We start from the raw sequence: 15601 nt of genomic DNA on the forward strand, positions 1-15601 counted from the left end.
TATCAAGCTTATGAGTAAGCAAGACCACCAGTAACGCATCCCATGTGGACACATTGATGCATAGTCCCTTTAATGAGGCAAGGGTTTCTTGAGTGGTTATGTACAGCCTCCACCTAATATTTTCTTTTCTGTATTTTCATGTCTCTGTTTTTATTGTGTATACATTTGTATCTTTTGTGATTTAATATTAAATTCTTATGACTTAATAGATACTTCGACACCCTGAAGTTTCCTGGATTAAGGTCCCATCATTTGCTTCCCTCCAAACCAAATCCGCTTAGGTTACGTATACCTGTGCATTCCACGTAGACCCCACCTATGTGAAACCTGTGAAAGTAATAGGAAAGAAAGTAACAGAAGCCGCAGTTTCGCTATCAACCCAAAGAGTCATTACTTGCAGCAAAGCCCTGTAGGGACTTTCCAAAACCCGTGCTTACTTCACGATAGTCATTACCGGTCAAATGCTTTCGCACCACTTTCTTCAGGTGGAATTCGCAACCAAGCCACCGTTAACCTAAAGCATCTATGACTCCATTTTCACTGTGGTACGGGGTTCGGTCGCCTTCGAAGCCCCCGACCCGACATCCCAGCTTCTAGTGAAGCTCATCTCCAGTTAGATGTTTCACCTTCAATCAACACACTGTGGCCATGTTTAAGAAGCCCATACTCAACTGCCGCTAAGCGTGTTGAACGGAATTTTCTTAGTCGACACCTTCACAACATTTCCGCAAACATCGTCTTGGTGCAAATGAAATTCGTCGAGTTGCTTCACGACCCGACTTTGCAGAAATCGCCAATAGAAACCTTAAAACATGAAATGCCATCTCCGCTAACCATGATGATGACTTCGACCTATTAATTAACCACTACGTCGCAAGCATTGTCACGAAAAGCGAAGGTGGGAACTCTCGTAAACGACATGTAAAGAAGAAGGACGGTTCCAATCGATTTTGTGTGGACTATCGCCATGGAACCTCCCTGCATTTTAGACTCAAAACTCATAGACGCCCCTGCCAAATTTGAGAGTGTGATGAACGGCCTGTTCGGCGGCCCCGGATGGGAACCTACGCTAGTCTATTCGGGCGACGTTTTCGTCTACTCCCAGACGGTACTCCCAGAGCACCTATTCCACTTGGAAAAGGTGTTTGAAGTATTAAGAAACTACTACTACTACTAAGCCCCCAAAAGGGCTTCTTCTATTGAACCGAAGTGAGCTGTTTAGGACGCTTTGTCGAACGCGACGACCTAAAGGTTGTTTCGGAGAAGATACAGAAAGTAAAATTTATTCCGCAATATGAAGGAAGTACGATCTTTTGTATGCTTCTATCGCACTATCAGTAGTTTATCCCGAACTTTGCTACCAATGGTCGATATAATATTTTTTTAAAAACTGATAGAGTTCGCATTTGTGCCTTGGTTTGATCAGTAGTTCCATTAGGAGACTTTGCTTTCGATTCTAAGCTACGGGCTATGCTCCTATCACACTATCGGAAGTTTACCCCGAACTTCGCTACCAATAGTTTTTTAAAATCTGATAGAGTTCGCATTTGTGCCTTTGTTTGATCAGTAGTTCTCCATTAGGAGACTTTGGTTTCGATTCTAGGTTCGGGCCTATGCCCATATCGCACTATCGGAAGCTTATCCCGAATTTCGTTACCAATGGCCCCCTTCTGCATGAAGTGACTTAGGCAAGCCGCACATTTAACTGGTCACACAGTTCAAAAGGTATTTATTCGTCTCAAAGAAGCCCTGACTAGCACACCCATTCTTACGTTCCCGAACAAAGTTGGACCCTTCATTCTGGCGTTAAGCGACGTTAAGTGGCCCGGCGAGACTTATAACTAGTTGTTCAAGCCAGAAAACACTTTCTTCACCATATCTTCGGTAGAAAGTTACTGTTACAGACGGATCATGCCTCCTTTGCGTAGCTTTTTAAGTTTAAAGCTCCTGAGAGTCAATTATCTTGATGCATCGAGCTGCTATAGAAATATCAAATGGACATCAAACACCGCAGCAGAAAGCAGGATTCCCACATGTTCCAAAGCGACCTTAGGGACTGATGTGACCTGGAAGCTTTTGGGAGCTGACATTGAAACCAGTCCTATTGGCACGTGCCGACGGTCTGAGTCGACAGGAAGAGTAGACTTAGGTATGGTGGTTCCTCGAACACTTCAAAAAGAAACCCAGCATAGTGCCCATAACTCAATTACAGGAGAGCTTCTTGGATTGAAGAAATCTGTGGCAGTTCTCAAAACTCAAAAAACGTTATTTCGGGATTGGACAAAGTGACGACACTCTGTGGTGCGCTATATTGACTTCAACGCCAGGTAGGGACCTTCATGCTAGGTTAGGTACCTAGGGGGACCTAGCATCACCGAAGTGTTACACCGTAGCGGTAGTAGGTCAAGGATGATATCTAGGGCGTCGCTAGGCGTAGTGCGTAGACTGCCTGTTATACAGACTTCCGCCATACGCTGCGTTTTTCTAAACCTTTTCCTGCATAAGGAGTTGTCCAGGGCTGGCCACCAGACCACAACTCCATAGAATAAGATTGGTCTGATGATCGCTGTGTATAAACATCTGACTATCTTTGGGGACATTCCCCATTTCAGGCCTACCGCCTTGCGGCAGCTATAAAGTGCTATTGCCGCTTTCTTAGTCCTATCTGCGGTGTTCAGCTTCCAGTCCAGTTTCCTGTCTAGTGTGATACCTAGGTACTTCGCACTATCACTAAGAACTAGTGTTTCCCCTAGGAGCTTCGGAAGCCTTAGATTTGGTACTTCGAGCTTTCCTGTCATTAGGTCGCATAGTGTTTGCGGGAATTTCCCTACGAAGGCAATAGCAACATTATCCGCGTAAGCAATGATCTTACAGCCGCCACCCTCTAAGGATCGCAGTAGGCTGTTAACCGCCACGTTCCAGAGTAGTGGTGAGAGTACACCTCCTTGCGGGGTGCCTCTCTTGACGTATCTTCGAATAGTCAAACTTCCAAGAGTAGCCTCGACACTCCTGTTGACCAGGATCTGCCGTATTAGGTGAATTGATCGGTCGCCTATTCCAAGTCCCGTCAGTGCATCAATTATTGAGCACGGCAAGATGTTGTCTACTAGAAGGCCCCTTCTATGTCTAGAAAAGCAACAAGTGCGTATTCCTTAAAGTTGATCGCTCGCTCGGCGATCATAGTGATTTCGTGCAGGGCTGTGTCTGTTGATTGGCCCCTTTTGTAAGCATGCTGAGAGCATGAGATGTCATTTAGGCTAACGATTAGTTGGAGATGGAGGCTCAAGAGTCTTTTCTTAGTCTTAAGGAGGAAGGATGAAAGACTTATAGGCCTGTAGTCCTTAGGGGTGCCGTTGGATGGTTTGCCCGCCTTGGGTATGAATACAACCTTCGTGCACAGCCACGCCTTTGGTACCATACTAGTAGTGAAGACTGTACTGAAGATTCTTGATCCATTTCCTTAGGGTAAAACCGGGCCTTGATAACTGAGCCGGTATAATACCGTCTGGGCCGGAGATTTGAAGGGTTTAAAACTATCTATTGCCCATTTAAGATTTCTGTCACTAAGTAGGTAGTTGAGTGAGCCCTGGTGGCCCTGGCTACGCATCACCTGGGTTGTTCCTTCCGATGAGCAACCCGGGAAGTGCACGTTGATAAGGGTCTCCAGGGATTCCTGGCTTGAGGTTGTCCATCCGTGTTCTTAATATAACCTACGATGGGCGCTGTAGTAGAGAGAATCTTTCTTAGGCGGGCGGCCTCTAATGTCTTCTGGGTGTTGGTGCAAAAATTGGCCCAGGCAACCCTTTTTGCCTTTCGCATCCTATGGTCGATTTTCTTCCTACCGCTGTCTTCCATAAGTCTTGTGCGTCTATCTCCAAGTCGATGCCTCCTGGCTTACTCTTCGCATCCGACTTGTAGATCCTCACCGTACCACACTGCGTCTCGCAGTCCGGTGGAGGTCCTCCGCTCTTGAGCATCTCCTCCATGAAGCGCCCATGCAGCTCATTCACCACCCTCCGCCAAAGCTCCTTGGGGATCAGGCCATCTTTGGAGCAGTTGTCAACAACCTCAATGATGGTCCTACCCTTAGTAACATCGGCGAAAGATCTGTTACTCTGTTGCGTCTGCACCTTCTTCTTCTTCGCTAGGGGCGCTCCACCATCAGTCGACCTCTGCCTCTTTGCACTTTGTGCGCTATCCTTGGCAGAGTCGCCTACTCCTGTCGGCTTCTTCAGATCCAGTCTCACTCCCGCTTTTGCTGGCTGAAAGTCAGGCAGGATTTCCCTCGCCCACTTTATTATCTCAGCCTGATCGGGGTTGGATTCCGCCGATGGGTCTGCCCTCATCAGAATGAAGGCCGCTCTCCTCCTATCCTTATAGGAGCCTTTCCGCTGCACGGAGCCAGCAGTCGCCGGACCGGGGCCTTCCTTAGGGATACCGCCGGTGCAAGAGGAGCTCGACCCTGGGATCTTGCCCCCCACACCGTTCGGTGGTCCCATAGTGGGCCCCGTTTTGGGGGTCGGTGCCTTGGCATCTCCCCCTACACCGGCGTGACTCGCCTCCGGACGTTGTCCCTCAGTGGGGGGCTTCGCCATCTCAGCATCTCTTTGGCCTATGTCTGCCTTGGAGATTGACGGATCCATGATCCCATTTCCGGACTTTCTTGGGGAGTTCCGTTCTCCGCTGTTTTTATTTATATTTTTATTCATGTTCGTATTTGGACCCACGAGTAGGCGTAAAGGGGTGCATCCATCATGACATAGCCCGCTTATCATGATAAGCCTGATTGAAACTGAGGGGTCGGCCAGTCCCCAAGAGACCGCATAGTAACGTCCGTGCAATGTAAAGTTTTTTTTTTCCTTCACATCATTCATTTAGACCTTGATCAAGTCTATTTGTGGTAATATAATAACAAGATAGGAAAGCTAACTTCGGGCGGAGCCGAAGTTGATATACCCTTGCAGTTAGGTAGCAGCTTATAATATTATATTATCTATATCGATCGTATATAGTTGATTCTTACGAAAGCTTCACCATCAAATCAGTTTTTTACAAAAAATGTTGGAAACAGCCCCAAGCATTTTTAAAACTAGCAAGGCTGTGCCATTTCCGATCGTTCAGTTTTATGGCGGCTATAGGATATAATCCTTATGAAATTTGGATTCTATCGCCCAAGATCGGATTCTATTGCCCAAACTGAAATCCGTAGAAAGTCCCATCATTCTAGCTTAAACGCCAAAGTCATGCCAATTCCGATCGTTCAGTTATATGACAACTATAAAATATAGTCGGCCGATCCTTATGAAATTTGGTAAGTCAGATAACTTTGATCAAAATGAAGTCTCTACCAAGTCCCATCTAACTTAAAAAAAAAACCAAAGTTATGCAAATTCCGATCGTTCTTTGTCAGCTATAGGATATAGTCGGCCGAAATTTTGCACATAAGATATTTTGACCAAATATAACATGTGTGGAAAGTCCCAATCTTTTAACTTAAAAAACACCAAAGTTATGGCATTTCCACTCAATCAGTAATATGGCATCTAATATTAATCTCTCCGATCAATCTCTAATATGGCAGGATATAATCTACCGATCCCAGCCATTCCGACTTATATACTACCTGCAAGGTAAATAAGGTTGTGCGCAAAGTTTCAACAACTAAAAATACTTAGCCAATAATCGAAAGAAAAGTCTCCTAATGGAACTACTGATTAAACGAAGGCACAAATGCAAACTCTATCAGTTTTTAAAAAACTATTGGTAGCGAAGTTGGAGATAAGCTTCCGATACACCACAGATCGTATTACAAAAGATCGTACTTCCGTCAGATTGCGGGGCAAAGACCTGTCTTGTGGGGAAAACTACATTTTTAAGGAGCACCTTGTATCCGAAGTTTATGCTTACTAGTTATGTTCCCCTTCTTTTGTCTGTTATTTCCCAAATATTTTATGTATTCAACTGAATCCGCAAACTAGTAGGTAGGTGCCTTATCTTGTTTTTGCGGGATCTTATCCCCGAATAACTCTGTTGAACATTAATCCTGTTGGAGCCGTGCCTGTCGTCCAATGAAATTATACAATGTGTGACATTGTATATGAGTATAAAGGTTCAGATTTCATATTTAATGTTTTTTTTTGTGCATTTAGGCTATCTTAAGACGTTTGACTAGTGATGTGTTTATATTTTGTACCCCGTTTTTTGACTGTGGCCATTAGGGTGATGTTGTGATTTGCTTGTGGTGTATGCACACATGAGTTCTTGTTACACAACATATATATTGAGCGGCAACACTTTGTACATAACAATGTACTCAGCAACAGCGTGCCAAATGCCCAAAACAAATTTCAAGTGCATACGTAATATGATATGCAATTGCTCGGTGCATTCACCGTTTAGAACCGAGTCAGCATGGTTCCCACGCTGACCACATATATACATATGTGCATGCATAACTCTCTGCCCGTTTCTACATACTGTAACTTGACTTATATATAAAATATATAAAACGGCTGCTCTGCCGCTGCGCCGACAGCTAGCAAGCCTTAGTGTAAGAAAACCATATTCATTCAAATAAAGACATAGAACCGAACAAGTCGTATTTTAACTCTACGTGGCATCCAGTTCTTTATGGCATAAACCATAAGAGCCATAGAACTGGATGTCACCCAACTGATCAGAATACTACATCTAACACTACATGGCGACCGTGAAGGTTCAAAAGAACCTGGAGATAATAAACCAACAACAACTGCAAGTAGCAAGCAAATAATCAACATCCTAATGCAGCCAACAACACCACTCGGTAATACCAGCAACAGCAGTAGCAGCAGCAAGCACAATAGTAGTCCTGCCTAATAGAAAACCGGCCCTGCGCAAGATGTGCGAAAATATGATGTTCCAGCAACCGTCAAGTTGAAGCACATATCCCGTCCCAAGATGAAGTTATGCATCCTCAGCGATCAGCAGCATTGCGGTGAGGCCAAGGCCAATAACGTCGAGTCCATGAACGCCGAGCCTCTAAAGAAGGTGAACAAGAACAAGAAGAAGCTGGTGAAGAAACTGGCCAATTCCTATGACGCTTTCCTGGCCTCCGAGTCGCTCATCAAGCAGATTCCCCGTCTGCTCGGCCCCGAGGAAGTCAAGTCCACTATCAAGTTCCAGATGAAGAAGGTCCTGTGCCTGTATGCCGCCGTCGGCCATGATGGCCTGAAATCCAAGATACCACGAAGAGTGCCCGAACGACTGCCCCGAACTGCCCGGGACCAAAGGACCAAAGGACAACAGCCGCAGACTCCTGGAGTGACCTGTGCAGCCAGCACCGGCCCGACAGCGCTACCAAGAGCAAAAAAAAGTTTCCCCCATACACTGCGTTGCATATTTTTTTGTATTGCACTGCGATGCATATTTTTTTTTATAGTATGGGCAAGGCCAATATAGAGGAAACTCAAGAGGCCGTGGCAACTGGAATAGAGGCCACAATAACATTAACACAAATAATAATGTGAGAATTGCCCAGAATAATTCGGAAAACTCTCACCCTTCAGATGTTCAGCAATAGACAGTTATGCGGTACATACAATCAATCTTATCATTAATATGTTTATAGACTTTTATAATGTAAAGACGAATAAAAAGCTTGTATTTAATAGATACTGGTGCAGACATATCTCTTTTAAAGGAAATTTCTGATATCTTTCATGATATCCAAATTAATAAGAAAATCAATATCCAACGCATAAGCCAAGAAATAATACAGACAAACGGACTAATTTCAATAGAGATACAGACAGGTAAATACATAATTCCACACGATGTTCATTTAGTAAAATTACACTTTGCAATACCTTGTGATGGAATAATAGGCATTGACTTCATTAAGAAATTCAATTGCCAGTTAGATTTCAAACCAAATGAAGATTGGCTAATAAGAAGACCAAATAATTTGAATTTCCCAATTCATGTTCTAATACATACAGTTCTGGTAATAACTCCAGTGTTTTACCAGCAAGATCCCAAACTGTCCGAAAGATTCATCCATCACCAGATGAAGAGAGTATATTAATATCTCATCAGGAGTTCAACATGACATTTATGGCATTTGCCCGATTATTGAATACAACCAGTAATGATAAAATAGTAAATATTCACAGTTTAAAATATGAACCACTTTTGAACTATGACATAGTACACAAAAATTCAGAGAATAAAAAAAAAACTGTCTTATCTCAATTAGCTAAAAATTAAAAATTTAAAAAAAATTTTGGGTACTGCCAGACTTTTTTTATTTTTTTCTTCATAACATGTTATGATGTTAGAACATCCTTAGAACTCCTTAGAAGAAACTCGAATGGCTTCCTTCTATTTATAAACAATGTGTCACATTCCAAGTCCAGGGATTGCAATAATTCTCCTTTCTATTCTGTATCAATATGCTGCATCATATGCATTTCTCGTGCTGTTATTGGTGCGGGAAAACATCTATGTAGGAGCTCGTGGCATATTGTGTAATTTTCCATGTAAGTCCAAAATGAAAATCAGATATCTTTACAACAAGATGAAGCCCAACTACAGATGTAATATTTTAAAATACTGTAGAATTTAAATTGGGGACTGTCACTTTCTTTGTTTTATAAAATTTTTTTAAAATGCACGATACAAAACTTTGCTTCTGCTTCGTTTGAACTTCAGAAACATTTTTTTTTTTTAAATGATTAATCCCAGTTCCAAACTAACACGAATGAGACTTGAATTAGAGAAATATAATTTTACAGTACAGTACAGGGTAAAGATAATTATATAGCCGACGCGCTGTCTAGAATAACAATCACCGACTTGAAAAACATACATAAATTTAAACATTAAAATTCTGAAAGTCACTACCAGAAACCAAAGTAGACAAAAATCCTGCGCAGGAAAAGAAAAAATAGAATTGCATAAGCAATCCATAGAAAAAGCTTCAAAGCCCAACGTATATGAAGTCATTAATAATGATTAAGTACGTAAAGTAGTGACCTTGCATGTAAATAAGAATATGTGTTTATTTAAGCACGGAAGGAAAATTACAGCAATATATAATGTTAGCGATTTGTATACTAATGGAACCCTTGACTTAGGTCAATTCTTTCAAAGGCTTGAAAAGTAAGCCGGTATGCACAAAATCAGCCAACTTAAAGTGGCACCGTGGGAAAATATCTTTGTACATGTTTCAATTGATAATTTTAAAAATATGGGCAATAATATATTGAAATCATTAAGAGTAGCGCTACTCAACCCGGTTACCGTAATAAAAAATAATAAAGAAAAATAAGCTATATTGTCTACATTTCACGATGATCCAATACAAGGTGGTCACACAGGCATTACTAAAACCTTGGTCCAGAGACACTTTTACAGGAAAAATATGTCCAAAGACATCAAAGAGTACATAAAGAAATGTTCTAAATGCCAAAAGTCTAAAATAACTAAACACACAAAGACCCCTTTAACCATACCTGTTCCGAATCCTAAAGCTGATTTGATTGATAAAATTTGAATCTTTTATCCTGAAGTACGGTCCAATGAAGACGTTCATTACGGACATGGGAACAGAATATAAGAATTCAATTATAGACAATTTGTGCAAGTATTTAAATATTAAAAAAATATTACGTCTACAGCACACCAGCACCCGACAGTTAGAACAATAGAGAGAAGTCATAGAACTTTTAATGAATACATACGATCTTATATATCAATTGATAAAACTGATTGTGACGTACGGATTCAACATTTTGTCTTTTGTTTCAACACGACCCCCTCTATGGCACATAATTATTGTCCATATGAGCTAGTATTTGGTAAAACAAGTAATTTACCAATACAATTTAATATCATAGATAGCATGGAAGCAATATATAATATAGATGATTATGCTTAAGAACGTAAATACGAAGAAGAAGTAGCATATAAAAGAGCTAGGATAATGATAGAAGATCATAAGAATAAAAATAAGGCACTATATGATCAGAAAGTAAACAATATAGATATATCAGTAGGAGATAAAGTTTTATTAAGAAATGAAACAGGTCATAAGTTAGATTATAAATGTCCGTATAAAGTAACGGAAATAGGAGATAGAAATAATATTATAATACTTAACGAAAAAAAAACAAAAAACAGACAGTTCAAAGGGATAGACTAAAGCATTTGATTTCATAACCACATTTAGTATGGCCATACATAGATAATAACATATATATATACATATATAAATATCTTTAATACATAAATATTTTTAATTCATTTCATTTTCTTTGTCGTTATTAAGTACAAATTCAAAAAACCTAAAAAAATCTTAAAAAAAAAAAAACTCCATGAAATTGCGTTATTTTTCAAAAGGAGGGAGATGTGGTGTATGCACACATGAGTTCTTATTACACAACATATATATTGAGCGGCAACACTTTGTACATAACAATGTACTCAGCAACAGCGTGCCAAATGCCCAAAACACATTTCAAGTGCATACGTAATATGATATGCAATTGCACGGTGCATTCACCGTTTAGAACCGAGTCAGCATGGTTCCCACGCTGACCACATATATACATATGTGAATGCATAACTCTCTGCTCGTTTCTACATACTGTAACTTGACTTATATATAAAATATATAAAACGGCTGCTCTGCCGCTGCGCCGACAGCTAGCAAGCCTTAGAGTAAGAAAACCATATTCATTCAAATAAAGACATAGAGCCGAACAAGTCGTATTTTAACTCTACGTGGCATCCAGTTCTTTATGGCATAAACCATAAGAGCCATAGAACTGATGTCACCCAACTGATCAGAACACTACTTCTAACACTACATGATCAATACCGCACAAGTTGCAATAGTTCCGAAACTCTCCGCTCGTATTGCCTAACACTATTTTTCCGCACCTCTTTTGGGTAACCCAGCCTGCTAAAAATTCCACGTTTCAATAATTGATTGTGATATAGTTGAGCGAAGAAACTTATACTACATGTACCTAGAGTAAAACTTTATAAGAAAAAAAATGTATTAATTATTCGGAAGTGGTGGACGTGTAGCGACTGAAAGGCGAACCATTTGGAAACTTTTTTTTCTTTTTTTTTAACACAAATTTTCGGTATCCCTGTCAATTTGGGGCCATACCCTACATCGTAGTCGTCGCTTTTTTGCCGATTCGACAGGGTGCCTTCATGGGATAGAGTGCTAGAATCAATGGGATAGAGTTCGTAGTGCTAGAATCAACGCCATTCACCTCAGCTTATTAGAAATTGTGTTCGCCCTTAAGATCATTAAAAGTGGAAGGTCCTCTCTCACACAAACGGAATAAACAATCAGGTATATTTTCCTTGCCAGTTTTATAAATGATTTTAAAATGATACGCCTGGAGACGTAGGAGCCATCTCTTAATACGTGCTGGAGGTTTTTGTCAGTTTTGGGAGTAACATTTATTCACATCCATTAAGCTACGATTGGCAAAAGCGATAAAATTATTATACACTTTATGGGGGGAAAATTTCCATCCTTCACCAGGACTATGGCACCAAGAGACACTACTGCGCCAGGGGTGCGCCATTTGGAACACTGCCATGGAATTCCTATGCGAGATTGTCCTTTCACGACCCCCCATTAATTGAAGATTTAGGCTTAGTTATTCCCTTAACACCACCCTTTTTTCATTCGAGGAGCAATGCTGGCGCGGCTAGGAGGATTGTATTTCCTAATCTAACACTGAAGTTTCGTACTAACTTTGCTTGCTTGCCAAACAAAACCAAACAAAAGTGCCTTCAGTACTTTTTGCCTAAGTTGGAAAAATAATAAAAAGAAGAAACAGTGAACTCATTTGTTGGATTGTTTTGCATTGAATTGTTTTAAACAGCTTCAGTTTCGGGTTAAGTATTAAAGATGATTATTGTACATATGCTTGCTTATGCGACCAGATTGCCTAAGCTCCTCCGAGTTGACAACTTCTCCTCAATGTCTCACATCCTAATTAACATATTTTTGTTTACGAATCAATGTTTAATTAAAAGAAAAACAAAATAAAACTGTAGATTTTTGATTATTTACGCGAATTTTTATATGAAAAACTTAGTAAAATAAGCAAAAGAAAAAAAATGTGAGTGCATAAAGCACAATGAGCAAGCCCAAGGCAGCGAGCACTTCCAGTGCAGAGTCAAAAACAACGGCTACGCCGACAGCTTTTTTGCGCTCCAGAAAGATCTTTATAATCAACTCAACCAACTCCAAATAAACTTTAAAAAGGACAGCACGTCTCGGAAAACTAAACACCACTAATTCTACAAAACCACCAATTCAACAAAAATCATCAAGACTTGCATTTCCTTGCAAAAGAAAACTCATCGGAGATAAAGCATGAACGTAACCTGCGTATGCATCAACGAATTCAACCATCTCAAAACTAATATCCATTCTAGCACGCAATGGATAGTTCATCATCTAATCGCCAGACTGACTATATTTACGGTAGAAGTCTGGGGGATGCGTTTGGGGAACTCCAGTGACATTCCAAGTTTTGTAAACTTGAAAACCTTCCTCAACATCATTGAAAACGGAAACCATCTCAGCCCACTCTGAGTTGGGCCATCAACAAATCGACCCACATTCTGCGACGATTCCACCACAGTACTGATGGTCACTGCTGCTCAGACTGCAGCTGCTCAGACACTGCAGAGCATTTCCAGCGTACTGCCTCCAGACAACCCAATGAGAAATACCTGGTACGGCTTCCGTTAAAAACTGAATTTGACAAAGAACAGTTCAACAGAAAGTCTCATCAAATTGCGTTCAATGGGTTCCATCTTCTAGAACGCAGGCTAAATAGAAACAAAAAACTTAAAGAGCAATATCACTCCAACATCAAAAATATTTTGACCTTAAGAAACTCTCTGAAGTCACCACTGCAGAAGCTCGACATTACGTGATCACTCCTGGAGGCCAACATACTTTCGCATCATGTACTCTTCCACACCATGCCGTTGTAAAGGAAGACAGTACGACGACCAATGTTGGGGCAGAGTATGATCCATCATGTACCACTTCAAATGGGAAATCTCTCAACGACATGTTGTGCATCGGCCCACCATTACAAAACGATTTAGTCGGAGTCATCATGAAATGGTGGTTACATCGATACGTGTTTGCCAAAGATATCCAACGAATTTATCGACATGCACCAGGATGAAGCTCAATTTCAACAAGTTATCGCAACACTAAAATCGGCAGGGATAGAACTCAGGAAATGGACATCAAATCTTTCACAGATCTTATACGACATTCATAACCAGCACATGACTCAAACAAGAAATGTAGATGTGAATTCCCAGAAGATTATTAAAACTCTGGGACTTTATTGGAAACCACTTGAGGACGATTTGGAATACCGATTTGAAATACCGGCCTCTTTTACTAGACGTTCGACTACTGAAAGTCGCTCGCCTCTACAATCCCTTAAGTTTTATAGTTTCTGTCCCTATTGCTTCCAAGAGTATTTTAAAGGACATCTGCTAGTGGCGGTCCGATACCCCCGATAAGAATCAATGTGCTCTCGATTGGAACGGCCCTTTACCTTCAATTCTACAAGCTCGTTATAAATTCCGACATCACTTACCAAACATTGAGAATCTCAAAATTCCTCGATGGCTCGGTCACCAGACCGATAGAACCCGGAAACATCAACTACACGTCACCTGTGACGGTTCTTTGCAAGCTTACGAGGCCTTTGCTTATCTCCGAAAACAACATCAATCAGGGAGAGTGAGCGCAGCCCTATTGGCAGGACGGAGTCTAGTCACACCCACTAATCCAATAACAATTCCTCGAATTGAACTCGCAGTATTGCTTACCCAATTGGCTAAATGGGTCCTAACGCAATTTTCCTCCACCGACATTCCCATGTCTGTTTATTTTTGATGCATCCATCGTCCTCTGCTGGATTAAAGGGAACAGTTAATGGGGAATCTGCCCCTACATTGTGTCAATCCCACTTGACGAGCCTCTGAAGCCACTGAACTCGACTACATCGGCACCTTTAACTTGAAGGCCTTTAGGTTTCGCGGACATCATACATACAAGGCTTATATTGCGGTGTTTGTATATCTAGCAACCAAGGGGATACATTTTGAAGCAGTCACAGGACTATCTAATAAACATTTGTTGTGGGCTCTCCAACGCTTTATTGGACGTAGAGGGCTGTTCAACCATCTATACAGCGATAGAGGAACCAATTTTATCGGAGCAGAACATGCCTTCGCATGTGGCAAAAGGAGTTTCGAGATTCCTTGGACATGGACATCGCACCTACCCTGGCAGCACGTGGAATCCAATTGCACTTTTGCACAGTTGCACACTTTTGCACCCAATTGCACTTTTGCAAAGTTTTAATTTTGGCAGACTTTGGGAGGCCAATGTAAAGGCCGTTAAGACTCATTTGTATCGTTTAAACCCAAACAATGACCTGAAGAATTGTCCGCCGTGCTCACCCAGATCGAATCGTGCTTAAACTCACGACCACTGTGCTTATTATCAACAGACCCAAACGATCTGTTTCCACTCCACTCACTCCTGGCCATTTCCTCATCGGAGGAAATTTATTGGCACCCCCGGAACCTTTTCTTTTTGACAAGTCCATCAAAGCTTGCGTCGTCGAAGGGCAATGGCTATTGAAACAATTCTGGCATCGATGGAGCGCCGGACTAGTCGATGGACTAGTTCACGTCGCTTCATTAATAACCGTCTTGGTATTCTCCAGCGAATTCTCTTTGTACGCTGTGTCCATTGCCATTCTCCACCTATACCACACCGAAAACTAAGGACGTCCAAGCACTATCATGCTGATCCCAGCATTCCAGGGGCGGTATGCACGGGCGTTATTTATCGTAAGGGCGTAAGTTTTTGGATATAAAAGGCCCTGAGTAGAACTTTGCTCAAGAAGGTTATGTCATAACAGTAACACTGAACTAATTTCTAATTTCATAAATGTTATTTATTCTCACTTCGTGTGCCGAAATCAAACTTAACAAACTTAAGAGAGAGGGCAATAGAGAGGAGAGCGCCACTGTCGTGAATGCCACCAACCATTACCACCAAGCTCCTGGGAAATATAAAACAAAGGTTTAAAGATAGATATAATTTGGGAGCTTAGCATCGTCATTTCTTGATATAAATAGTTTTAAATGAATTGTTATAAACTAGTAACTTTTAAATATTTAAAGATTTAATTAATATTGATGTTGATTGGAATGAAATATTTATTGGATGGGAGTAATGCCTTCCTCTTTGTCAAATAGAGAGGTATTTTTTCAAATATGTGGCGAATAGATATTTATTCATTGCAACGCAAACAAAAAGGAGGTGTTTTTTTTTAAAAGGAATTCATGCGTAAGTTTCGAGTGACCATTTTTTAGTCTTTGAAATTGAATCATGATAATATATTATTGTTAACTTGAGGAGAAATAGTATAATTTTTTAGAAATGTCTTTTTTAGATTGATATTCTTGTATTGTTCTTATTCCATATTTTCATATGACATAAAATTAATTAATTTCAAAGAATTTGGGGAAGTCATGT

General features: G+C 40.8%; 2 protein-coding genes across 5 annotated transcripts in view; both read left to right on the forward strand.

The window, feature by feature from the left end:
* LOC26514902 (proton-associated sugar transporter A) overlaps positions 1 to 15601 on the forward strand; it is a 226373-nt gene that overhangs the window by 111397 nt on the left and 99375 nt on the right. The gene's annotated exons all lie outside the window — the stretch shown is intronic.
* LOC6506078 (60S ribosomal protein L10a-2) lies at positions 6583 to 7575 on the forward strand. The gene has a single exon (XM_032453849.2). The coding sequence runs from the start codon at positions 6940 to 6942 to the stop codon at positions 7438 to 7440; it is 501 nt and encodes a 166-aa protein (XP_032309740.1). The 5' UTR covers positions 6583 to 6939; the 3' UTR covers positions 7441 to 7575.

The sequence above is a fragment of the Drosophila ananassae genome, chromosome 2R (assembly GCF_017639315.1).
Source record: "Drosophila ananassae strain 14024-0371.13 chromosome 2R, ASM1763931v2, whole genome shotgun sequence".
NCBI classification, from domain to species: Eukaryota; Metazoa; Arthropoda; class Insecta; order Diptera; family Drosophilidae; genus Drosophila; species Drosophila ananassae.